At 43.5% G+C, this 27,551-nt stretch overlaps 1 protein-coding gene across 3 annotated transcripts in view; it reads left to right on the forward strand.

The window, feature by feature from the left end:
* The window catches only part of WDFY3 (WD repeat and FYVE domain containing 3), a 1,200,521-nt gene that overhangs the window by 980,692 nt on the left and 192,278 nt on the right, over positions 1 to 27,551 (forward strand). For all 3 annotated transcript variants that reach the window (XM_069236246.1, XM_069236255.1, XM_069236264.1), the window contains 2 exons: positions 9,891 to 10,010; positions 25,800 to 25,917. In XM_069236246.1, coding sequence (XP_069092347.1) covers positions 9,891 to 10,010; positions 25,800 to 25,917 — 238 coding nt within the window. The remainder of the gene's footprint in view (positions 1 to 9,890; positions 10,011 to 25,799; positions 25,918 to 27,551) is intronic.

The following is a 27,551-nucleotide window of genomic DNA, read 5'->3' on the forward strand; positions in this document are numbered from 1 at the left end:
CCCTTTGCACACGGATGCCCGAGAGCCTCCTGAGGTGACCTGCTGGTGTGGCCTTGGACCCTGCCCTAATACTCACCTAAAGTCCTGGAGGATAGTCCCGTAAGTGTCCGAATGCAGTACATGTTTTCCCCATAGGATAACATTACTACACTCAAATATTGCACTGTCAACTTTTAAAAACTCTAAAAACTCCTATATCAAAAAGTACTCACCTGATTCCAGTGATCTTGGTATCAAAGTTTATATGAAAGTACATGTTATTTTTTATAAATTGGTGTCTGATTTCTTTGAGTGTCTCTCGCTTACTGTATGAGTGTCTGCCTTACATGCTTAGTAGTACCTCTGATATACCTAACTGCTCGACCACACTACTACAAAAGAGAGCATTTGGGATGTCACTCGTGCCTCTGTGATACCTCTGGGGTATGTCTGGACTCTTTGCACAGTGTACCTCATTGTGGCCCACTTCATAAATAGCCAGCTTCCATTACTGCCTTTTTGACTGTCTCTCGAAACACCTGATCAAACAGGGCTGCCTGTGGTAGTCTCCAGCTGGATTGCTGGGGCATATATGTGGGCATATGTAATGAGAGGCGTACTGGGGCATGATCAGAAAGAGTGCGGGTAGATGCCTCACCCCTTCCACCCATCCATGCTGATTTCCCGTTAGCAGCTAGTAATCTAGCCAGGACCATGTCCCCTGCACTGATGATGCATATGTACCTTCTTCACCTCCCGGGTGCCTCAGTCGCCAGACGACGTCTATAGCACCGTATTCAATCATGTATTCTCTCATAATTTTGGCAGCTCGCTTATCCGGGTTATTTGCTTTGGCCGATCTATCTATTCCTGGATCCAAGCATACGTTAAAATCCTCTCTACAGCAATGGGAGGTTGAGCAGTGTGTGTAGTCTGTTCATAATGTGTATAAAAAAGTCTGAGTCATCTATATTGGGACCATATATATTCAACATAGTGACCATGGTACCAATAGCTTGCCTTGCACCATCACATACCTTCCCTGCTCATCTACCACCGTATGTCCTGGTTCGAACTTTATCCCTTTTTTATATTAGTATCATTACCGGGCAGGCATACGTTGAGAACAGGCGGTATCCCGCCCACCTTGCGCCCACCATTTCAGCAGTATGTCATGAGAGATGCGTTTCTTGTAAATATGCTACCTGCACATTGTGCCTATCTAAGTACACCAGTACTAGTCTAATTTCTTTTCAGATTGTTTAGCCCCTGCGCATTCCAGGACAGAAAGCTGAGGTAATGTCTGGTTGGAGTCCTATTGCAAATCATATTCCCAGGTTGATGATAATAATATAACATATTGTAACAGCTCAGCTTCACAATAGGCAATAGGTTCATTTCACAGTTTATCTGGGCAAAGTAACACATATAGTGTCTCTGTTTTGTTATCTATTGATTGTAGACTGTGCTGCATGGCTAGTAACATAGGTTCCAGGGACCCACTTTTTCCTGTGGATTCAATTTGGTCACTTCCTACTGATATGTCTCTGGCAGATTTAGTAGTGCGTTTAGCTTTGAATGTGATATATGACTGATGCTTATCTGCTTATCCACTTTTCCCATTGCGCCTAGTTAGTTATATCTGCTGAGGTGACAAACTAGTTTGTTAGATAGGTATCTGAGAGGCTACCCAACTGTACCCTTCTCTGAAGCAGTTCAGTTCTCTTAGTAGTTTCTGGTGGGCAGAGGGCATAATAGGGAGCATGCGTGTTATCTGTGTCTTTTGCTGCCAGCTGTCTATTGCTCTTCTCTCAAGTCACTATTCTGTCATCACACCCAGGCTTAATGCTTTTGGCCTGTACTGATAGCACCAATAGCATCCTTTGGTTTTGCTGCTAGTACTGATGAATTGATTCATGCTGTGCTCCGTTATGGTTCCCACCCGGGCAGCATCTCAGCGAGATGCCTCTCTTCTGGTACTCAGCCCTTCAGCCTCCGTGTGCGATTGCCAGTGCTGAGTCCCCACATTTTGTTCAGTCCTGTTCAGGGGATCGCCAGAGCTCTTCTGTTTTCCTAGACCCTTGAGCCCTCCATTCAGTAATCTGCCATTCTTAGGGCGTGAATCCCCGAGGGGCCCCGCCATGGCGACTGCCCCAGAGACAAGCAGGAAACTACTGTGCCATTTAAAAAAGGTCAGAAGCGTTAACCTTTGTTTTTTAATTGGGAACTTACTGATGCCAGTGCTTCTGGTATTCTGGGGTGCTTATGTTAATCAAGTCGTGCCTGTCCAGAAGATCCTCGAAATGCGTTTGGTATGTGTGTTCACTGTTGTCAGCCTGTGGCCCAGATTGACTGCAGACTCCCCAGGTCAGGCACCACTCTCCAGCTGGAAAGCTCACCCCTCAGTATTCATCAGCGCTTCCTAAGCCCATCCCCGCTGGCTCCACTCTTTCGGTAGCTGCAGGTGCAACCCAGCTGCCTGCACATCTTCCCCGCAGTGCACACCCAATTTCGCTGCGCAGTCCGGCCGCAATCGCCACAGACCAGGCACCCTGCCTCGGAGGGGCACACTCGCCCTTGGGCCTCCAGCAGTGGCTACCTCTCAAGGCTCGCTCCATGTGCACCAATCTCTCCTCGGATTCCAGGTATCTCAGCCTCATTCACCGCCTCTCAACTGAGGTGCCTCCTTGTCCCTGCTCCGTCCAGCTCTGCTGCGCCGGCCAGAGGCGACCTCTGCTAACTAGACTCCTTGCCCTTAACTGCGCACTCCCACTTGGGCCTCTGGTAACGCCTCCTCACCTCTGAGATCTGTCCTCTCGAGCGCCAGTATCACAGCAGCTGCCAGGTCATTCCGGTTACGCTCTCAGCCCAGCAGCAGCCGCTTCTCATCCGCACCGCTCCACTAGACAAGCAACTAGGCCAGGTTTGCTGCCATCTTTGTGTTTCTTGCAGCCCAGCCCCGGTTACCTGTTGATCAGCAAATCTTCAGTTTGTCCCCCACTTCTTGGCATTTACATAAAGTAGTTGCTTTTATTGTCTTATCCATCGACTCTGGGAGTGGATGGCCCCTCAAGGCCAGGATAAATACGGGATGTTGGGCCATGGTCTACAGAGCCTCACTACCATGTGGCCATCTTGCTTCGGGCTCTGTAGCACCCCCCAACTCTGTTTTTAATTTATGACCCAAAAAAAGGCAGACAGCATTTTAATGATAGAACGTTCCTGAAAATAGCTCTCTGAATCAGTTACTTGACAGGTCGACACCTAGAGATGTGAATGAGCAGGCACCTCCCTCTCTCACACATGGTATGAAGGACATGGCCTCATAGATATTTGGAGACTGCAGCATAATGGAGAGAGGAACTACATATTTTTCTCTAATGTCTACAGATCATACTCCAGAATTTATCTTTCCTTATTGGACTGCATATTTGCATCTCCAATAGTAGATTGTTACATAGGAACGAGAGTGCTATCCAATCACAAACCAGTCCTTGTACACATTTATTTGACACCACCGCATAGATCCACTAGTAAACCATGGGTAATTATTGACATAGCGTTCAGGGACCAGATATTAAGCGCTTCTGTTGAGAAGCATTAGAAAACTACTTCAGTAAGAATGATCATGGTGAGGTAGAATGGATGTATGATGTGGCGCAAACATGTATCATGAAGTTAGCAAAACAAAAAAAACTGAACTGGAGTGGAGTGGCAATAAAACAGATAGATTACTACCTTATAAACTGAGGACAGTTCATACAAGAAGCGAAAGCAGCACACACTAGTATGACACAGCTGCAATCATTAACACCTTGTATTCCTATTTCTCCACACTATGTAGTTCACAACAGCTTGATGAAGTGCTTCAAGATCACTATTTGAAGAATCCGCTATTTTCACATGGAGGTGATATAGATTTTGCCTCCCTAGATGAACCGGCAACTACTAAAGAAGTTAAAATAGTGATAAGGAATCTTAAAAATAATGATATGTGTGTCTTTTTATAAGGCTTGAATAGACCTGCTAGCATATCCTTTGTCTGTGGTGTATAGCAAGTTTCTTTTGACTGAAAGGGTCACAAAATCTATCCAATCCAAGAAAGATTTATAGAGCGCACTTATCAGCCCGGGGGCTATCCAGGGGCTGGGAGTCATGGCTGCGAGCTGGTTAGGTTATTACTCAGAAAGCCTTGTCTTGAGTTTTCTCCTGAATTCGGTGAGGGTGGATGTAGTTCATAGGTGGAGTGGGTAGATTGTTCCAGTTCTTTGCGGCGATGTAGGAGAAGGCGCAGCCTCCATTTTGGGTGCAACGGATTCTCTGGATTTCAGTGAGGTTAGTTGATCTCAACTCTCTGGCGGGCTGGTAGGAGCGTCTGTGATTCATGAGGTTGGGTCAGATGCTGTGGAGGGCCTTGGAGTTATGGGTGAGGACCTTAAACTTGCATCTCTTGTGTACAGGCAGCTAGTGTAGGTACTTGAGGTGGGCTCTTCAGGGTAGATCCAGGATGAATCTTGCTACTGCGTTCAGGATGGTCTGGAGTTGGTGGAGGAATTGTGCGTGGAGTCCCAGGTATAGGACTTTTCCGTAGTCCAGTCTGCTGGTTACTATTTTTCTGGTTTTGGTGGGAATCCATTTGAAAATCTTATGAAGCATACAGAGTTGGTGGGAGCAGAATGACGCAACAGTGTTTACTTGTTGTCTGAAAGTGAGCTCGTTGTCCATGATGAAGCTCAGATTTCGGGAGCATTCTATCAGGGTCGGTGTTGTCCGAGAGCAGAGGGCCAACATGAGACGTTCCAGGGAAAGGAGGTGTTCACAAAGAAGATCAATTCTGTTTTATTTGTGTTAAGTTTAAGGCTGCTGCCTCTCATCCAGTGGGCTACGTGGCACATGACTTTGCTGAAGTTTTCTTTGGGGGATGCGAGGCCTCTGGGATAGGTGTGTCCTTTAGCGAGGGAGAGGATGAGCTGCTTGTCGTCAGCTTATGAGATACTGTTGAGTCTATGGGAGAATACGATCTCTGCGAGTGGTGTCACGTAGGTGTTGAACAGGATGGGGCTGAGGGAGGAGCCTTGGGGGACTCTGCATATGATGTCCTTGGGTTCTAAAGTAAAAGGAGGGAGGTGGACTTTCTGGGTGGGTCTCGTGATGAAGGTGTGGAACTATTTGAGGGCGGTTGCTTCTGATCCCAGGGTGGTGGAGTCTTGAAATGAGGGTATAGTGGGAGATGGTTTTGAATGCTGCAGAGAGGTCAAGTAGGATCAGCACCACCTTCTCTCCTCTGTCTAGGAGGGATCTGATGTCATTTGTTGCGACGATGAGGGCAGTCTCGGTGCTGTAGTTGGTGCGGAAGCCACATTGGGAGTAGTCCTGTAAATTGTATTTTCGAGGTGTTCCAAGAGTTTTTTTTTTTCTTGTTTTTTTTCCCCCCGTATTTTAATCTGGGAAAGGGAGCAGGGAGATGGGTTGAGTTTGCTGCTGTCTGCCATGGGTTTTCTTCAGGAGTGACTTGACTTCAGCTTGTTTCCAGGTTTGGGGATAGTGGCTGTACTGATGGATGTATTGATGAATGGGATGAAAATGTGGCTGATTTCTCACTGGTCCATGTTGAAGATTTGGTGGAGGGGCGGGGGGCGTTAGGTGAGCCGGAGTTAGTGGATAGCATGAGGTCCGTTGTTTCCTGGGTTGGTAGGGGCGCCCAGTCCCTGATCAGGCTAGATGTTCGATACTGGTGGGTTGGTGAGGAAAATTGCTGTGATCTTGTTGTGGAAGTATTCGGCCAGAGAGTCTGTGACGGTTGGATGGAGTTTTCGGTATTTGCCAGGCAGAACTCTTTGATGATCTTGAAAGGTTCCTTGGGCAGTTTGTGCTTTCCTCAGTGCGGTTGGGGAGGGCAATCTTTTTTTTCTTTGGTGCGGAGATGGTATTTTTTCAGCACTTTTTTTTGTAGGTTGAGACGTCTATTTTGTCTCTGCTGGTGCGCAACAGTCTTTCTAGTTGCTTGCAGTTTCTTTTGAGTGTGCAGGTTTCAGGGGTGAACCATTTCACGCGTTTACTGGATTGTCTCGAGGTGGAGCTTGTGATGGGGACTACTTTGTTGACGCAATTGAGAAGCCAGTCAGATAATTTGTTGGCGTCTTGTTCCAGGTTGTCCGAAAGCATGGGTCTGTTGAAGTGGAGGATGTTGCTCCTTTGAAAATTTTTGATTTTCTTCCATCTGCGGAGGGGGAGTGTCATGGGGTGATCAAGGTCCCGGGTCTGTAAGCTACAGCAAAATGTACCAGGTGGTGGTCAGCCCATGTGAGTTCTGATGTGTGTGAGAATATGACTGTTTCTGGCTTAAAAGATGGGGTCGAGGATGTGTCCAGCTGTGTGGGTGGGACCGGTGACCAGTTGTCTGAGTGCTAAGATACTGAGGCTGTCCTGGAGGTTGGCGGAGGGGATCGTCCAGGTGAAAATTGAGATCTCCTAGGAATAAGTATATGGTTGAATTGATGGCCAGCAGGGCGATGAAGTCGGTGATGTCTTAGCAGAAACCAGGGTGGGGACCTAGTGGTCTATATGCGAGGTTCCCCTGATGGTGGTTCTGTCATCGATTCTGATGAGAAAGAATCCATGAGGTGGGATGTCTTGTCTTAAAAGTGGTGCATGAGAGGCTGTCCTTGTGCATGATGGCGATGCCTCCACTGTGCCTCTTTTGGCAGTCTTGTAAATCATTTTGTAGCCTTCAGGGGTGGCGCAGGCGATGTCCAGCGCTGATGAGGGTGTGAGCTGTGTTTCGGTGATGAACATTAGGTCCGGGCTGAGGGTGGTTAGGGTGGCCCATATCTCCACGGTGTATTTGCAGATAGATCTTGCGTTGATCAGTATTCAGTGCTGATGTTTCTCCGGATTGGCGTGTTGCAGTGATGGGTCGGTGGGGGGTCTTTGTGGAGCAGGTGAATCGGCATCTGCAACAAGCAAAGATTTGGTTATGTTACAGGAGGAGGTGGGCAGCAGTTCTTGTCTTTGTTTTTGGGGCAAGGTCCTGGAGTTTTGTGGCAGAGTAGCGGTGGTGGGAGGGCCAAGGTTCCTGGCGCAGGCCACAGTTTAGGCGCGGACGGGTGCAGATGAGCTTGGCTTTGTCACGCCAGGGCTGCAACTGCCATTAAGTAGGTCCTGAGTACGGCACGATGGGGGGAGCGATGAAAGCGGGAAGCAAAACAGCAGGAAAAAGGAGGCAGGGGTGCAATGAGTGAGAGCGCTAAACAGCAGCAGCAGATCAAACAGAGGGCAATGCAGTCAGGACAAACAGCAGACATAGGACAATACAGAAAAGACAAGTGTACACACAGAGGGAAAAGCAGTCAAGACAAAGAGCTGACAAACAGAGCAATGCAGTCAAGACAGAAAAACAAAGCATTACAGTCACAACAGAAAACTGAGGGCAGTACAAGGTTAGACAGACTGTGAGGTTGACAGAGTGCAATACGGGCAAGACAGCAGGACAATGCAGGCAGGACAGTGCAGGCAGAACAAAGCAGGAGAAAGGCTCAGTCTAGAGCACATAGAGCTTGGCAGCAGGGGAGTAAGATTCAGGTCCTTGGCAGAAACTATGTCAGAATACATTAATTCATCAATATTGAAAGCTGTTAAGGACCCAACTACTTGTGGAGCATATAGACCCATAGCCTTACTATACTTCGACGTACTTGTAGCTCAGTTGTGAGATATGTATAACCTTTACTTATCTCAGCAGAAAAATCAGGGTTTAATAAATGGACACTCAGATGATAATACCCGACTAGCCTATGACTTAATTGATTCTGCTGAGCGGCAGAGAAAACAAACGGTCCTTCACTCACTTGATGCAGAGAAGGCCTTTGATAAAGTAGATAGGATGTTAATACAGAAAGGTAATACCAAAACTAGAGCAGGCCCAAACTTGACCAAGTACATAATGGCCAGCCTTAAGAATCTCTCAGCACAACTCAAGATCGATGGTGAATATTCTCTGACAGTACCACTAACTAGAGATATGAGATAAGGGTTCCCAGTCTCTGTTAATACTGACTCTGTCAGTGTAATCCCCAGTTCAGAATCTGAAGAATAATCCCAACATGAAAGGAATCATACTTGTACAGAGAGAATATAAAACTGTACTTCTCTTGGCTGCTATCTTATGCTTTCTTACAGAACCTGAAATGTCCTTTCCAGCTCTGTTGTCGGGATAAGATAAATTCACAGAAGTTTGGGGAGCTAAAGTTAACTGCTCTAAGTCATCCACAATGGTTATCGCATATCAGGAGAAGATAGCAAACACACATTACAGGCAGTGTGTGTTAAATAGAATAAGAGACCCATACAGTACCTGTTTATCTACCTGACAAGTACATCATAAGACAGATATCAATATAATATATGATTACTGCTAAAGACCCTGTGCAAGGCCTTGTATAGATTGGGGTGGGTGGTTTGGGGGATTGAAGATTACGTGGCTAGGTGGAGTGGCTATATTAAAATGTATTTTATTACCCATTTCCATTATCTGCTCTAATGGTTACCATTTAAACTCTTCTGCATGATGAGCACTCAGACTGAGAATAGATTGATGTTGTTTACCTGTCTAGGATACAAAGATCAATGTTATATAAGGCCCGTCGGAGGGTGGGATGAAACTCTCAAATGTGGAAAGTTGTATATACGCAGCCCAGCTGCAGCCTGCAGTCTCCTGGGACCGCGATCCTACGGCAGCGCCATGGGCCGAAGTGGAACAAACTCACCCCACTGTTCCATTAGTTTATGATATAATTATCTCATAGACATAAGCCGTATGAAATTGACACCCTTGCCTCAATTACAGTATTGCTCCATTACTGGAACATACGTACAAGAAGAAAAGCACCAGAGCATTCCTTTCTCCCTTGACGTCAGTCACCTATAATCCTGAGTTTCCTCCTGGACTCTCAAATGCTGAGATGAAAAAAGGGGTTGCTCTGAGAATTGGTGACCTGTATGCAGATGGGGAGCTTTTAGATGGGGATCCATCCAGAGAGCGCAATTCTGCCTTCTGCTGAATTATAGTTATAGGCTTACTCAGTTACTGCACTGGGCAGGCTGGTGCAACATAAGGCAAATAGAGGAATAACCTTTCTGGTATTTAATTGGATTAAGGATCAGGGAGTCGCTATCCCTGACCAGACTTAGACAAGGATGTGGATGATAATGGTCAAGTTTTCTATATGCATCCAGTACAATATGAGTATGCATATGACATTTTAGCAAGATGAAACTCTGACCATTATCATCCACATCGATTGTTGCTTTGATCTGTGTTGGAATGGCTGCTCAAAACAGGATGACTTTATTCAGATGTGGTGGATGTGCTTTTTTTTCATACAGAGATTCTGGGAGAAAAACTGACAAATACACAAGGCATTACTGGGACCCACAGTATTATCACTAGGACGTCCTATGAATGGCACTGTTTTTACAAATAAAGACTTACTCCACACCTACAAGTGTGGTGATCCAAATCTGAAACATCAGTGCTTTAGAAATCTAACTGCTACAATACATGATAAAATGCATAAATGTGAAAAGGTCTGGTTGCCATTTAAAACTGATATGAAACCCAAGAGTCGATATAGAGGAGGACCTATAGCTGTCATGCCTCAGTGGTCAGGATTGGGTAAGATATCATCATTATCGAACTCAGATGTTCATAAGAAAGCATGACCTGGTAATGTTGAACTGAAACTATTGGTTGTTGCTTTACTATATATTCCTATGAATGTATAATTTGTTTTGCTTAAAATTGGGTATACTGTTCATGTATATATTTACTCAAATAATGTAAATAAAGTTGTTAAAAATGTATTAGAAGAAATAATATTTATTTTTTTCTTTTCACTTTACTTACCTCACAGAGGGGAGAAATCAGTAATTTTCAGTATTTGATGCACCTTAACACCCTTGCTGGGAGATCATACAATGATCTCATGCAGTACCCAGTCTTCCCGTGGATCCTTGAAGACTACGATTCAGAGGTAAATGTTGAAGGTGATGAAAAGTCAACTGTTTAATTCACAGCATTATTAAAGTATTAAAGTAATTTAATTTCAGTTCCTCAATTACAATGTTTGCCTTCATAATAAACTTCTGTAAAAAAAAAAACAGTGATTTGTAAAAGCACCAAATAAGTGTTATGAACTATGATTTAAAATTAATTAGCACACATTACATCACATTGTTTGAATAAATGTTAAGTTAACTTAAAAAGGAATATGATTTCTAATTTGAACTGTCACACAACCATAGTAGAAAGTTACAAACAAAAATTACAAATACTAGCTGAGGAATATTGAAAATATTTAAGCTATAATTGTTTAATATATTGTAAGGAAATGCCTCCTTTGCATGGTCACCCCCTGACTTTTTGCCTTTTGCTGATGCCAGTTATGATTGAACGTGTGCTGGGACCCTGCTAACCAGGCCCCAGCACCAGTGTTCTTTCCCTAAACTGTAGCTTTGCTTCCACAGTTGGCACAGCCCTGACACTCGGATAAGTCCCTTGTAAATGGTACCCCTGGTACCAAGGGCCCTGATGCCAGGGAAGGTCTCTAAGGGCTGCAGCATGTCTTATGCCACCCAGGGGACCCCTCACTCAGCACATGCACACTGCCTCACAGCTTGTGTGCGCTGGTGGGGAGAAAATGACTAAGTTGACATGGCACTCCCCTCAGAGTGCCATGCCAACCTCACACTGCCTATGGCAAAGATAAGTCACCCCTCTAGCAGGCATTACAGTCCTAAGGCAGGGTGCATTATACCACAGGTGAGGGCATTTGTGCATGAGCACTATGCCCCTACAGTGTCTAAGCAAAACCTTAGACATTGTAAGTGCAGGGTAGCCATAAAGAGTATATGGTCTGGGAGTTTGTCAAACACAAACTCCACAGTTCCATAATGGCTACAGTAAAAACTGGGAAGTTTTGTATCAAACTTCTCAGCACAATAAATGCACACTGATGCCAGTGTGGAATTTATTGTAAAATACACCCAGAGGGCATCTTAGAGATGCCACCTGAATACCAGTCCGACTCCTAATGCTAGGCTGACCAGTTTCTGCCAGCCTGCCACAACCAGACGAGTTGCTGGCCACATGGGGAGAGTGCCTTTGTCACTCTGTGGCCAGGAACAAAGCCTGTACTGGGTGGAGGTGCTTCTCAGCTCCCCCTGCAGGAACTGTAACAACTGGCGGTGAGCCTCAAAGGCTCATGTCTTTTGTTACAGCACCCCAGGACATCCCAGCTAGTGGAGATGCCTGCCCCTCCGGCCACTGCCCCCACTTTTAGCGGCAAGGCTGGAGGAGATAATGAGAAAAACAAGGAGGAGTCACCCACCAGTCAGGACTGCCCCTAAGGTGCCCTGAGCTGAGGTGACCCCTGCCTTTAGAAATCCTCCATCTTGAGATTGGAGGATTCCCCAATAGGATTAGGGATGTGCCCCCTCTCCTCAAGGAGGAGGCACAAAGAGGGTGTAGCCACCCTCCAGGACAGTAGCCATTGGCTACTGCCCTCCTGACCTAAACACACCCCCTAATTTCAGTATTTAGTGCCACCCCAGAGCACAGGAAATCAGATTCCTGCATCCTAAAACAAGAAGAAGGACTGCTGACCTGAAAGGCCTGCAGAGACGACAGAGACAACTGCTTTGGCCCCAGCCCTACCGGCCTGTCTCCTTACTTGAAGAAAACTGGAACAGCGATGCATCCGACAGGGACCAGTGACCCCTGAAGCCTCAGAGGATGCCCTGAACCAAAGGACCAAGAAACTCCCGTGAGAAGCCCCTCTGCTGACAACAAGCAACAACTTTGCAACTTTCTTGCAACTTCTAAAGTCTTCACTCTTCCCACCGGAAGCATCAGACTTCACCCTCTGCACCCGACGCCCCCGGCTCGAGCTCTAGAGAACCAACACCACAGGGAGGACTTCCAGGTGACTGCAACCTTGTGAGAAGCCCGATACGACCCCCCTGGACTTCCACAGCGACGCGTGCAGAGAGAACCCAGAGGCTCCTCCCGACCGCGACTGCCTGTAACAAGGAACCCCACGCCTGGACCAAGCACAGCACCCGCGGCCCCCAGGATCAGAAGGAACCGAACCTTAATGCAGGAGTGACCCCCAGGCGACCCTCTGCCTAGCCCAGTTGGTGGCTGGCCAGAGAAGCCCCCCCTGTTCCCTGCCTGCACCACTAGAGTGACCCCCGGGTCCCTCCATTGAATCCTTTACAAAACCCGACGCCTGCTTTGCATACTGCACCCGGCCGCCCCTGTGCCGCTGAGGGTGTGTTTTGTGTGCCTACTTGTTTCCCCTCCCCAGTGGTCTGCCCTCCGAAGACCGTACTTACCTGTAGGCAGACTGGAACCGGAGCACCCCTGTTCTTCATAGTCGCCTATGTGTTTTGGGCACCTCTTTGACCTCTGCACCTGACCGGCCCTGAGCTGCTGGTGTGGTAACTTTGGGGTTGCCTTGAACCCCCAACGGTGGGCTGCCTATGCCCAGGAACTTAGACTTGTGAGTGTCTTACTTACGTGACAAACTAACCATTATTACCTCCCCCAGGAACTGTTGATTTCTGCAGTGTCCACTTTTAAAATAGCATATTGCTATTTTTACTAAAACTGTGTATACTATTGCTCTAATTCAAAGTTCCTAACTTACCTGTGTGGAGTATCTTGCATTTTTTGTATTTACTTCAAATTTTGAACTTGTGGTTCTAAAAATAAATTAAGAAAATATATTTTCCTATATAAAAACTATTGGCCTGGAGTTAAGTCTTTGAGTGTGTGTTCCTCCTTTATTGCCTGTGTGTGTACAACAAATGCTTAACGCTTCCCTCTGATAAGCCTACTGCTCGACCACACAACCACAAAATAGAGCATTAGAATGATCTAATTTTGCCACTATCTTACCTGTAAGGGGAACCCTTGGACTCTGTGCACACTATCTCTTACTTTGAGATAGTATATACAAAGCCAACCTACTACATATATTATCTACAGGATAACACTGTTTTAGTGATCTAAATGAAATGTCTTTTTAAAGATTTGGTGATAGCATTAGTGGCATATCAACAGCCTTTAAAAGGAATCTACAGTTAGTGAAGAATATAGATACTTATGTACCATCTTGGAGATTTTATTTTTTTTAAAAACATTTTTGCTGTCTTTTCAGTATCACGAACTATTCTGAGATTTGCTGTCCAGTGGTGAAATATAGCCTACTGAACATAATATTTCTAACAGAAATAGACGGGCTTACTCTTTGCATTTACTGTAACGGTTGTGGATGCCCATGCAATAACATTTGTTTCACTTAGCTGCTCTTTTTAAATGTATTCTACTCATTGGAAGCACAGTGCCATGTGTTATACAGTAGCCCGCTATGCTTAGACATGGTTCGGGCCTTGCTCAGTCAGGCTTCCTTTATTTTCCTCAAATCAGTAGGCAGAAACAATGTGCTGCTGATGGAACGGACACCTTTTTGATTGTGTCTGTGCTGCCACGCTAAATATCCACACGTACACCTTCACTGGTTTGCAACCTTTGCTTATCTCCTGACAACAACGAGGAAAGTTGTGAGGCCTGTGGATCGTTTCGATCACAGAAGACGTTACATGATCGTTGGGCGCGTAGAAAAAAATTGCAGCGCATGGGGATGGAAGAGACACCAGACATCTTTGGTATCCAAGACCTCAAACAGAATGAAGAGCTACATGAAGCTTCCGCAGCATAGGAGGAGGCCTTCTCCATTCCAGACACCGAATCGGACTCTGAGGCGGAGACCAGCTTGCATAAGCAGGAAAATTACATAGGCGCAGCACACAGTGAGTACAAAAGCCCCTGTCATACCCACCCAAAAATATTCTGCACCGACCAAACATAAGGCTGCTGGGCAACCACTGCTGTCAGGCCATGGTAGGCCCCAAACAATCGCCAAGTATGCCCCGCCCTCTGACTCAGCACGAAGGCTAAGCCTAAAGCTCCTGCCAATCTTCCGAACCCAACAGTTTCGGCACCACGCCAAATATCGATGTCCTCCATTCCAATAACATTGGCACCGACCGCTTCGGTACCGAAACACAAGGCTTCTTTGGCATTGAAAGTTTCAACACATGTTCCAAGATTGACTGTTTCGGCACCAAAGCTTATTTTACAGACTATTGCAGAAACACTCGATCCGAAACAAAAGACAATACATATCCAGCCTAGTACTCGTCAGACCATGGCAAAATCAACAAAGCTGACTCCAACTCAATCTAAATATCAGCCTTCATTCAAGGAGGCCATTCATCTACCAAAATCCCCTAAGAGAAGGAAAAAGGACATGGCCACCAATCCAGTTCCTCCACCTTTACCACCCTCTCTTCCACCTTCATCTTCTTTACCACACCGCTCACAATCAGATATAGAAGATATAATTGGGGGAGCTCCACAAGGATATCCACTATCCTATGTAGAAGATCAGTGAGGGGATGATGATGATATACAGCAGCCACAATTCGATCCTTCGGGCACATATGAAGTTGGCCCACCAGGTGATACAGACCCAAAAGTATATCCAACTAAACCATCTCCACCAGATGACACCAAATCTTTTAGCAAATGAATAGCTAGAGCGGCTACATATTATCAGGTTCTCTTAAACAAGGACCCTATAAAAGTAGATTTTTTATTTGAAACACTTTCCTCCACCACTAGGGCTTGTCAGTACCTGCCCATGTTGAAAGGTATGACACGGCATGTTGGTGACATTTTTTAACACCCCGTCTGTGTTAGAATAATTACACCAAGAGTTGATTAAACAAAATTTAAGGGAGTTCCTTTGAATTATGCTTATATAAGAGGTCATATTCCACGGACTGTCTTGTAGTGTCATGCTCATAAACGAGCTAATTCACAAACCTCCGCAGATGCACCTCCACTAGATAAGGAATCTAAACTAACTGATGCATCAGGCAAAGGGGTGGGGGTTCAAGCAGCCAACCACTGGAGAATTGCTAACTCCCAAGGGCTGTTAGCAAGTTATGGTAGAGCACACTGGGATGAAATGGAAGACCTTCTTCAACATCTCCCAGAGGAATTTAGGAAAAAACGTGGCAGGAGTGCAGGTTAATCTGAAATAATTCTATTAGATGTCTTGATGCAGCAGATAGCTGCCAGGGGTGTAAACACCAGCGTACCACTACGCAGACGCATCTGGTTGAGTATATCAGGTTTTAAACCTGAAGTGCAGCAAACACTCCTAAATGCTCCCATTTGATCAAGAACATATTTTTAGCCCCAAAATAGACCAAATACTAGAAATGCAAAAGGGCAAAATCCATGGGGGGGGGGTGCTCTTCAAACTCCCAATAATTGTGGTTCCTTTCTGAGGTCTACATTCAAGCATGGCAATCAACAGTCGGCCTCAGACTCCTCTGCCTCTTTTAGGCAACCCCATTCACCATCCCCTTCTAGAGGTCTTTTCAGAGGCACATATAGGGGAAACAATACAAAAGGTCAAGGAAGAGGTGCCTTCACTCGTGCCACCCCTTCCACATCAAACATACTTCTCATTCCCCCTGAACATAACAACAGATCAGTGGGTGTTGGATATTATCCAACATGGATATGGCCTGGAGCTCATCCATACACCGCCAAACAAACCACCCAGAAAACACAAACTCTCTGTGGAACACTTACAATTGTTAAACCAGGAAGTACAGGCTCTCCTTTAGAAAGGAGCAATAGAGCTAGTACATATTCATCAAAGAGGAACACAAGTGTTTTCACTCTACTTCCTTATTTCCAAAAAGGAGGGTTCACTTTGACCAATTCTAGATCTCGGACCATTAAATCACTACATCTTGTCAGAGCACTTTCATATGGTCACCCTCCAAGATGTGATTACCTCTGTTACAGCAAGGAGACTTCATGTCTGCACTAGATCTAAAGGATGCATATTTCTACATCCCAATACATCCAGCACAGAAAAATACCTCTGATTTGTCATACAAGGAAGGCATTATCAGTTAAAGGTACTTCCTTTAGGAGTAACAAGTGCTCCACATGTACAAAGTATTCATGTCTTCCCATATCTGGACGATTGGCTCCTCGAGTACAGTTCACTCCAGCATTGTCTACAACATACACAGACAATGCTTCGTCTCCTTCACCTGATAGGATACAGAAATCCCACCTCCAACTATGTGAGATACAGCCATATCGAGGAGCTGTTGTAAACATTCAGGGTTAGCATACCCATGCTACTACAGGTGTACCCCAGCCAACAAATTGCAGTGAGGACAGTTCAGAGAATTCTAGGTATGGTGGCATTTTGTATTGCAATAGTGCCACATGAACGGCTACACATGCATCTGCTGCAGGAGTGTCTGGCGAGTCAATGGTCCCAAGCATAGGGTCAGCTACAAGATCTAGTGTTGGTAGACAGCAGCACTCACTACTCTCTGCAGTGGTGGAACACACACAATCTGACAAAAGGGCAGCTATTTCTAGACCTTGTTACCGAGATCGCTCAAGGCGGACGCATCCCTCACAGGTTGGGGTGCTCACCTATGCAACCTCTCAGTACAAGAATTGTGTGACACCAAACACCAAGCCCTAAACATCAGTTACTTAGATCTCCAAGCCATTCGCCTAGCACTCAAAGCTTTTCTGGTTCATCTGCAAGGCAAGATTGTTTTGGTCTGGACGGACAACACAACAGCTATGTTTTATTTGCATAAATGTGGCGATCAAGGAGGACACTCTCTTCTATTCCAGACAATCTGGCATTGGGCAATTCAGCATCGCATTCACTTGTTAGCGGAACACCTCCCAGGGACGGATAAAGACTTTGCCGACCTGCTAAGCAGGATGCAGAAACAAGTGCATGAATGGGAACTCCACCCCAAGTCCTTTAAACATATGTCCATTGAGGGGGGTTTCCGCACACAGACCTGTTCCCAAAAACAGACACCTCAAAGTGCCCAAATTTTGCCTCCAGGCTCCCACACCCACTGTCCAAGGGCAATGCTCTGTAGATGAGTTGGTCAGGTATATTTGCCTTTGCTTTTCCACACCGCCCTCTTCTTCCATTTGTGGTGAGTTAGCTCAGGCAGACCTCTCTCACTCTTACTTTAGTAGCTTCCACTTGGGCACGCCAACCATGGTGCACAACATTACTCAAGCTCTTAGTAGTTCCCCACTAAAAGCTTCCCCTACGCCTGGACCTTCTCAAGCTGAACCATGGGGAAATCAGGCACCCAAATCCCGAAGAACTCAATCTTGCGATTTGGCTCCTGAGATCATAGAGTTTGGATACTTAAAATTACCTCCAGTGTGCATGACCATTCTTGAGGAAGCAATCAAACCCACAACTAGGACATTTTATGCAGCTAAATGGAAAAAGTTTGTTTTCTACTGCCAAAACAAACAGATTTATCCGTTTACTGCAAGTATTCAAAATATTGTTTGCTATTTACTCCATTTACAAACTTGTGGGTTAGAGTATACTTCAATATGAGTACACCTTGCAGCAGTAGCAGCATATCTGCAAAACAGGCAACACTTAAGGTTGTTCAAAATACCTGTATTTAAGAAATTTATGGAAGGTCTCAAACAAGTGATTCTACCTAAGGTACCTACAGCACCAATATGGAACTTTAACATTGTACCTACTAGACTTGTGAGACCACCGTTTAAGCCTTTGCATGACTGTCCACTCCAATTTCTATCTTAGAAAGTGGCATTTTTGGTAGCAATCACTTCACAAAGTGAGCTTTAACATTGAAGGAACCTTTTTTTCCAAATACATTGATAGGATAGTCTTCGGTACCAACCCAAAATTTCTTCCAGTGGTTTTTTCCACTTTTCACCTAAATCAGTCAGTTGAAGTATCAGTTTTCATTCAACACCCTGATTAAGTTGCAGAAAGCTCCACATACCTTAGATGTTAAAAGAGCATTAATGTACTATATTGATAGAACTAAAGATTATTGTAAAAAAAACTAAACAACTCTTTGTTGCTTTCTCATCTCCACACATAGGGAAAGCTATATCTTAAGCAGGTATCTCAAGATAGATAATTAAATGTGTTCAAACTCGCTATGGAGAAGCTAAAAGAGTTCTACGCATACCTCCTAGAGCACACTCAACTCACAAAATAAGTGTATCTATGGCTTTTATGGGTAATTTACCAATAAGTTACATTTGCAATGCATCCACATGGTCAAATCTGCACACATTTACTAAACACTATTGTGTGGATGTACCAGCATGACAACAAGCAAATGTTGAACAAGCTGTGTTTCATACTGTTTTTCAGACCATTGCAACACCCAGGGGTTAGCCACCGCTTTTGGAGGGCACAGTTTTACAGTCTAAGCCGAGCATGTGTATCTACATCCACACATGCTATCGAACAGTTTGTTACTTACCATGTAAGCATCTGTTAATGGCATGAATAGCAGTAGATTCACAAGTGCCTGCCCTCCTCTCTGGAGTCCCGTAGCTGTTGCAGTATTATCTTACACTTCATAATCATAGACATCTCTTTCTAACACTCTATTCACATTCCATTCTCACTCAAGTGAGGGAAAACAATCTAACAATGAAGTTGATGCCCACACACACTATCACAGAGAGGAGGTGTCACTTTACCTTTTGACTCCAACAGCTTCTTCGAAGAAAAACAACTTGCACACATCCATATTTGTGGAAGTATTAATCTCGAACACAATTTCTCTGTGGCGTTAGTGGTAACGATATTCCACCATCCATAGTTTTGTGTAATTACACAGTCCTGCATTTTGCATAGGTGAAGAAGAGCTTGGCATACCTACTAACTTGGCCGAAAAAGTGCCTCAGCAGTGAGCTAACACTGGAAAGACATAATTGTATTCTGTTCCTGGACCTTTTTGCAGTCAGGGGTATTAAAAAGTGCTGCTTGTAAACATTGACGTTGAGTGTAATAGTATTTAGCTGATGCCCTGCTGCTAGATTGTTGGTTCTAGGAATGTGAAACTACATATTGTTCTTTCTCTTGTGGAAACGTGTCTTGAAATTGAGGATGGTTTGCTGGTAAGCCTCTGGTTCTGCTGAATCTTTTCTGGTTCTGCTGAAGTCCCTCTTGCAGCTGTCCTCAGGAGAGCTGTCCCTCAGGAATTGACTATTCAGGTAGGGGAATTGCACGTGTGTCGCTCTGCATTTCTCTGTCTCATCTTTACCGCAATAGTATTTGCAGAATTTGATCATGTCAAACTAATGCAGATAAATTGGACGTTGTGCAAACCATTAGTCTGCCTTTTCACTAGGTAATGATGTAGTTTAGTGTTGAGGATTTGTGTTTCCGTAGTGGAAGAGTAACACTCTGTTGAAATATAATTAGTTCAAATGGCTGAAACTCTTCATGTAGCCATATTTGTGATTCATCCTTGAGTATCCATGCCTATACTCCTGCCTCTTTAACTGCTCTTTTTGGTTAAGGGGCCTGAAAAGAATATATTTTTGGTTAACAGGCCTAAAAAGAATATCTGTGTTTGTGCTTTGGACGTCTGTGAGTTGTGGGAAGTGGCTCCAGCAGTTAGATTTTGTTAGATTCTTTTGAGACCCACACCTTAAGAAGCAGAACAGGATGGAGCACAAAGAAAGAAAGAAAAAATGTTTCATGTCCTGACAGGTGTGCCTCTATCCCCAGCAAATATGTTTGTACAAATTGATATCTATATCCGATTTAACACAGCCTGTTAAGGGAGAAGTCTAGAGATTTGGTTCATACTCAGAAAAAGAAAAGCAGAGATCAATAATCCCTGCCTTGTGTTACAGCAATGCAATCTCAAACATTACAAGCTGGTTTAAAAAACTCTACAGTATTCTCTACAGTATACAAAAGCAATTGGATAGGGGCTGAACACATTTTAGCCAACAGTGCAACACATCCAAACAAAGATATATACCAAATAAATTAAGACTTTTTTAGCAAACATTTTAGAATCCCCAGTGGATGCAAATTATATCAATTGAAGTGTACTTTTTCTTCATTTAGATTTTAATCCAATAGTTTTTCAGTTCTTGAAAGACTGATAAGTGTTGCAGTTTCTTTTAACACTGGCTTGAGGTTACTAGATTTATAATCTTTGTATTATGACCTCCTTTTCTTGGAGCCAGTAATGGTTTATTGGTCTCCTTTCCAGACAGTAGTCTTCATGTCGCATGTGATACCTTGACCACTTATTTGTCTTGTCTTTAAAATCACAGTACTCCATCTCTTCTACAATTATGAATGAGTTGCTCATAATTCCTTCTTTTACGGAGACCTACTAGATATGTTCGGTTATGTAAAATTATTGTCCTGTGGCCTATGTAATTTGTTAGGCATATCAGGACCTTATTCTTCACTGCTTCATCAAATTCTCTACCAATAGTTTTTTTTGATGTTGATGATCCCACACTTTATTTAGTCCTGATAAGTTCATGCACTTTGTTTTCTTTCTTCTAGTGAGTGACAAAGGTTTCGAGATCCTGTCAGATCCCCCTCACAGGTGACTTTACTCCTATAGTTCGTGAGAGAATAATAATTTGTGGTGCAGAACTATTTTCCTCTTTTCCACATTGATACTGAGATTTATTTAGGTACACAGGATAAATAAGGGATTGCCTTGGAAACAACTTTTTACAAGAAGTTTACATTGTTACCTGCAGGAGGGACTACAACAACAAAAAGTGGTCAAGCACTCAAGTCACGTCATGCATGATTGGCGTGTTGAAATTATTTGCCCAAAGTGTGGCTGTTACTCTGACACAAGTATTTAATGCTTTTGTATGCTTTACTTCAAACCTAGCAATAGGCGGAAAAACTTGGAAATGGACTGCCAACATTCAATTGTTGGAGAAGACTGCTAGACGTGAAACGTCCTGTTATGAACCCATTTTGTAGTTCAGCTCCTTTGCTCACCTACATGATCCACCACTGTTAAATTGGAACCAAGAGTGGGTATGGGAATATGCTGTTCTGCTGTCTAATCTGCAAGGTGGGTGTCATGGAAGAATAGGGACATAAGAACACCAGCTGTGCTTTAAGACCTCTAGTATGACGATGTTACATTGAAACAGTGTCGGCTGTTGTTGGCTTTTAACAATTTGAGATTTGGGTGTAGGAGGCCCTGTTGGTAACAAGTGTTAACATTATCACTAATCCAGTTTATTTAAAATTTAGTCATTTTGTTATAATCATTTGGTTACCTTTTGGCCTCAAAAGAGATCTGTTGGGAGCGTGTGTCCCCGTAGAGTTCTGCCCCACCTTGCTATTTGGAGTTTGCTTTCTTTTTTTGTACCAAATGCATCCCTTTCCAACAAGATACTGTTTGAGGTAGTTACATGAATAAATCCCTAATATTCCAGTTGGAAAGGTCTGCCTTGATATATTTTGACTTGCCTGCTTACTGTCCGAGTCAACATACACTTACAAATATATTATAAACATAAGTTTTTCAGAGGAGTGTAAATTAGAAACGTTGAGTTGTAGCTTGGCCATTCTTATTTGATTAACATATAGAAAATGTATCTTGATGTCATGCTGCTCCAGCTGGCACAAGTTGAATGGTATTTTTTGGATTTGAGATTTTTTCTTATTGGAGTTAAACAAAATATTATTTTTTTTCATTTGTGTTAACAATGATATACATATCATAAAGAGAAGTGTAGATACTACAGGACACACTCACGCCTCTGGCCTCTTCATAGAATGTGGCCACTTTTCTGGATTGCGCTGATAACAATCCTATAGACTGAGGTAAGAGTGAAATTGATAATGACTTTCGGGCTGTGTGTTTCCTATTCCAAAACTAAGGAATTTGTTTTTTCCATTTTAGAGAATTACACCTATTTTTCTTTCGCCTTATTTTTCCCTGTTAGTTCCACCTGCCACTTCTGGAATGATGTGATGTTTGGATTTATGTTCGTGCACATATGTATTTATTACACATAGTGCACACCTAGCTGGAGACCAGCGTGAGCGCTCATGCAATTGGGCTGTTGGGAGCTGATACAAGATCTTGTAGCTGAAGTAGGGATGTACCTCCTTGAATTACATAATCACGTTTCAAATACATATCTATAGAAATGATTTTCAGATATTTACATCTTTAGTTTCAGAGCAATTAATTGATCAGCCAGAATTACCAAATTTGTAGTCAAGTGTAAAGTTGAGATTCAAACCCAGGTCCCAAAGTCTTTATAATATTATACCATCCTAAATCAACACATGGTCTTGCTATTGTAAAATCAGTTCTTCTTGAGATAGGAGCAGATTTTCATTAACAGTATTCTTCTGAGTGCCTGATTTTGAACATGATGTAACTAGACTGTCATACGTGCTGGAAGATTGCTGTAGATAGAGTTTGCAAAATAAAGCAAGTACAATATTAATGGTTTAGTACTTCTTGTGAGCTGTGGATGAAATTTACTTACACCCACCACTTTCTTCAGCTGCTTATTTAAAGACAAATGGTAATTCAATCACATTCTCAAATGTTTTACATGTCGGATAGCTCTTAGGACACAGGATCAAAAGAAATGGGGTGGGTTTGTCACTGATGACCCAACCAACCGCAGCACCATCAATTCCGTCATTGCCCCCACTGATGCCTCTCATACCTTCATCCAGTAAACATCTAAAAGGCAGTCTCTTCCTGTGTCTCTTCTGACCACTCCATCTGCAACCCTACTTTTTATGTTTCGCCTGCACAGCGCTTGTGCATGCAAAATCTCTTGGAATTAAAGAAAAATAAAATCTCAAAAGGGGCTTACAACCACCCCCCACTTACGTATCATTAGTGGGCTTCGCAATCACTCTTATTTTCTGGCTTCTTCTTGATCAGAAGCATTAGGATCATGTCATGAGGTTACACTTCCTCTTTCCTCACCTGTTCCTGGGAGCTTGGACCAAGTACTGTTTCTAGCTGGCGGCTAGTGGCTGTCAGCCATTGTCCTTCCATTGGCTGCGTGCTTCTGAGGTGCTTTTTTTTTTTCCTTTTGTTCCCGCACTCGGAAGGTATCGGAGCGCTTTACATGATGAGTCAGTTGTATTAGACACCGACACATTAGTTTCCAGAAACACAGGATATTGAGCCTCCCGATGAGACTCAAACCTGGTTCCTCAACTTCAAAGACGACTGCTCTAGCTGTGACACCACATCCTTTCGCTACGAGTACTCTCATTAAATCCATCTCAGCCGTGCTCTACTTAGTGGGGATAGAGTCTTAACACTTGCATCACCATTACACACTCCACAAACTTAATTGAGGAATATGTTTTTATTACCGTGTTAATGGTGCTCTTGTCAACATTCTCAGGCGAATGAAATTCTGAGCTAGAATCTCCACAAGACTAACATGTAAATGGCAAGCAGTATACAACTCTGCATGACCTGTTGCACTACAGCACTGTTTAACTGAGCACTTCTGATCTAGTGCCGACATACTACGCACTAAGCCATCCACGTTCAGCCTGGCAGATCCTCACGGCAGACACTAAACTACATTCACCTGCCTGCTATCTGTTCTTAATCCAACATAGTCTCCAGCTTTACCCAAACTCAGTACTACTACTTTCCCTTCCTCCAGGCTCCCTTTGGAGTCCTCATTTAATTCACGGACAGTTATTTCTATCCTTGTCTGCTAAGTCCATCGTATTCACGCTGTGCTACTGGTTGTGTTCATATAGCGTGCAATATCTAGGAATGTCTGGGCGATTTATTCATTTTGCAGTAGAGGCTAATAATGCCCATAGTACGACTCCGGGACAGTTGAAAGATGAGCCCATCACACAGGATTCAAGTCTGTAGTTTAGAGCAGCGGTTCCCAAACTTTTGACTTCTGGGGATCCCAACATTATCATTACTGAAACCCGGTGACCCCCATTGAATCATTATTGAAATCTGTCATGGGCAGTGCAGGGGCCCCCAGGGGGGGAACCCAGAGCACCCATTCTGCCAGCCAGGAAAGGCTGGGGGAAAACAGGTTCATTATCCGGTGGGCAGCGCTGCTTGCAGCGCTGCCCTGTAGGATAAGGAACTCCGCAATCGCCAGGCTGCCTTGTACATTATATGGTGGTCTGGACTGCCATGGCGGTAATTTCTGCAACCGCCAGCATGGCGCTCCAGACCGCCATGTTCATAATGAGGGCCTTAATCTCTGGCTCCAGAAGATCAGGATTGGCGTAATGTTATCTGAACACCTTAGAATGGCTTCCCATTGAAGCCTATTGCTTCTTCAAATCAATCTGTTTTTTTTGTTTTTTTTGTATCGCTGTGCATCGGCAGGCAGGTAAGTAACCTTACTTAGAAATTAAATATCTCTGGAGATGCTTGATCACTCGGAAGCAAAGACATACTCCACCAGGGAACTGCCTTCAGCATAAAATCAAGAATTTTGAAGCATCTGGACGTCTATTCTCCCAGCAGTACAAAGAACGCCATCCTTTTTAAAATCCCTACTCTTCAAGCAAACACTCCAGCTATAATTAACTACAAGCTGACTTTTGAAGGTTGCTAAAGAGCTGTGAGGTTCAAAAGCCATTTGGACTATTTCAGTCTACTTAACGATGTTATTCTGCCACCGGCTAATTTCAAAGCATAGTGCATAACTCTTGTCTGCACAGGTGGCTTTTCGTATCTGTTATTTCCTTGAGAGTTTCGTATACTCTTTTTAAAAATGTATGTGTTTCAATACTGTACTGTTTGTTGTATACCTTTCTTGCCTTTTGTAAAGCACTCTGAGACCCCAGTGACAAACGTTCTCACTGCAAAACAGAAATGCATAAATAATAAATTAATCCAAATTCCCCAGGTTTTCAATTGGCCCTCAATCAACAGAAATGCCTAACTAAATCAATCTTCGCTCAGAAGGTCCTATTTTATGAAACTGTTTGCTTCCCTGTGATTTTGGGAATGGTGGAAGGGAGGAAGGTTGGCTGTAGAAAAGAAAGACTTGGATGATAAAATGACAAACCATAACCTGACAAATGCTCTTTTGCCCAGTGCACTTAACCATAAGTCTGCATAATGTGTATTGTCTCCTTTTTTGTGGGTAAGATCTTGGACCTACTCCGTGGAATTAAGGTCTTCTTCTACATTCTTTGACTGTTGGTTTAAGGAGTCCCTCTAGTATGATTCCCCCAAGTATTTAAGTTGTTGCTTAAAATAATGTTGTGATGCAACTATTTTCACTAATACATGATTTTGCTATTGTCACTTACGTCCATACATGTTGGCTCTAAAGAAAAACACTAGCCCGCCTAGATGTTAATAATCTGCAGTCATAGTGGTCGTTTCTGTTGTTATGCCTTATATCCAAGAATCATGGACTATAAGTATCAGATCTACACCTGTTGTTGTATAGGCAAATGCATTTATGGCAGCATTCATTCTTGCTGTAATTTTAGTCTGCTTATTTTATTTATTTATTGTGTTGATTGGTTGGTGTAGTGCTTAATATTGTGTATGGCCGTTGTACGAATTCAGTGAGCAGTTGTCCAGCCAAATAGTTAAGAATACCCCTCCTAGTTGGCAAAATGCTGAACAAATAATGCAGTTTTGAATTAAAGTAAATCAATTTTGCTGTATTAACATCTGCAGTTGTTAATGAAGAAACGTGGTAATGATTGGTGATATACATTTGTATGTCAAAGGGTTATTTGTATTAGAGAGGTTACATTTTTGGTTGTTCTGTTCAAAACATATTGTTTTCGTGATCATTGTCAGTGTTTTTTAATTTGGTTAACTCTTTTTTTCAGGAATTAGATCTTAACAGTCCTAAAACATTCAGAAATCTTGCCAAACCTATGGGAGCTCAAACTGAAGACAGACTTGCTCAGTTTAGGAAGCGTTTCAGAGACTGGGAAGACCCCAATGGTAAGTTGTGGCAATGACACTGCCTTCATAAGGCAATGCTCATCACACTCACTATATCTGCAGATAGTAAACATATTTCCTTAAGTTACTGTTAATATAGGGCTTCAAAGATTTAGCATTTCTGTCTAAGGTAATCAGAAATTAGAACATATTCAAGTGACGGATATGTTTCTTTAACGGCCTACTCAAACAGCAGAAATGTCATCCTGCTTGTGAATAGAAAACTACTTAACCTATGTTGACAGTGGAAGTGTAATGCATGCAGTGATTTGGTTGCCCTGTTTAACAGGGAACTGTTTTTGTTTAGTCCCTTATTTGTGCCTTAACGCACAACGGTGCAGAACCTGTTCTATAGATCCAGTGCAAAGCTGTTGCTCTGTATAGACTCTTAATATTAGCTGTTATCAGAGCACCACTTGCCAAGCACCTCCTAAAAAGGCAGGGACACACAAGTCTTTCCATTGATTAATCTATACATGCTTGAAACGATCTGTGGACATGACCATTTCATCCTTTATCCTAGCAGCATGATATATTCATACTAGATGCCTGCTCAAACACAAAAATCTGACTTAATCCAGTTCAGCAGTTTGGCAGTAAGCAATTCAATATCTAACTGTCAATCATTGATACCAGCTCAAGATGAATGACTTGCGTGGGTCTGTCTTCCCTGTGTGACCATCTATGGCCTCACCGCTTTCTATGCTACCAAAGACTATATGGAAATTGCAAAGACCCCTCACAATGTAGTTGTACTTGCTGTCCAGTGAATCCACCTTTTCGTGATCAGTTGGTGCTCTACCTTTACCTTTTTTGTGAAAGCTGAGAAGAAAATCCTGAAATGATACAGTCAAATTTGTTTGACTTTTAATCTGCTACCCCATATACTAAAGCCTTGGCTTCCCACCGGTACCCCCTGTTTAGAATATAGGCTATATTTGACTGGACATCTAGAGATGTTTTGTGGCACCAGCACAGAGAAACGTCTGACTAACAGTAGATCTGTGGGTGTTGCCTTTTCACCCTAAGGCTACGAGTAGGCCTAGTGTCTAGAGAAAGTCCCGTTAACATGATCTGCCATGGTAAAAGAGGTCGGTATACTCTGTGATGCATACGGTGTAGCTAACTGCAGAGTAGGAGGAGAAGAAGCAAAGCCATGCTGACTGAAGCCTGCTTGGAGGCTGTCTTGAGGTAGTATACTGTGCAAGAGCACAGGAAAATTGCAGCACAGCTGTTAGGACTGATGTGAATTTGTGGGAGCCATATCACTTGTTTTCTAGCATGAGTGACACAGTGGATTTACACTTATACCATAGGTCTTAGTCTAATCCTTCGTTGGTTAAATCCGTTCATCCTGGTTCAAAAACAAGTTTACTAATTTTAGCCCTTACAGTTCCAGAGATGAAGATGTAGCAGTTCTACAGATCAGGCTGGGAAACAATAGGTTCAGTGAGGGTCCACACCATCTAAAAAGTTCAGCCACAAACTGATGTATACTAGATAAGCTTGATACTCTAGGGGTACCTGTTGTGAGTTGTTACCCCTTTCCTTTACCAGTAGTCCATTGGTATGAATTTTGACTTTGGAGACCATTTGAACCTTTTAGTGTTGTCTCTTTCTTACTACAGTGGCCC

Source organism: Pleurodeles waltl, chromosome 1_2, assembly GCF_031143425.1.
Source record: "Pleurodeles waltl isolate 20211129_DDA chromosome 1_2, aPleWal1.hap1.20221129, whole genome shotgun sequence".
Lineage (NCBI taxonomy): Eukaryota > Metazoa > Chordata > Amphibia > Caudata > Salamandridae > Pleurodeles > Pleurodeles waltl.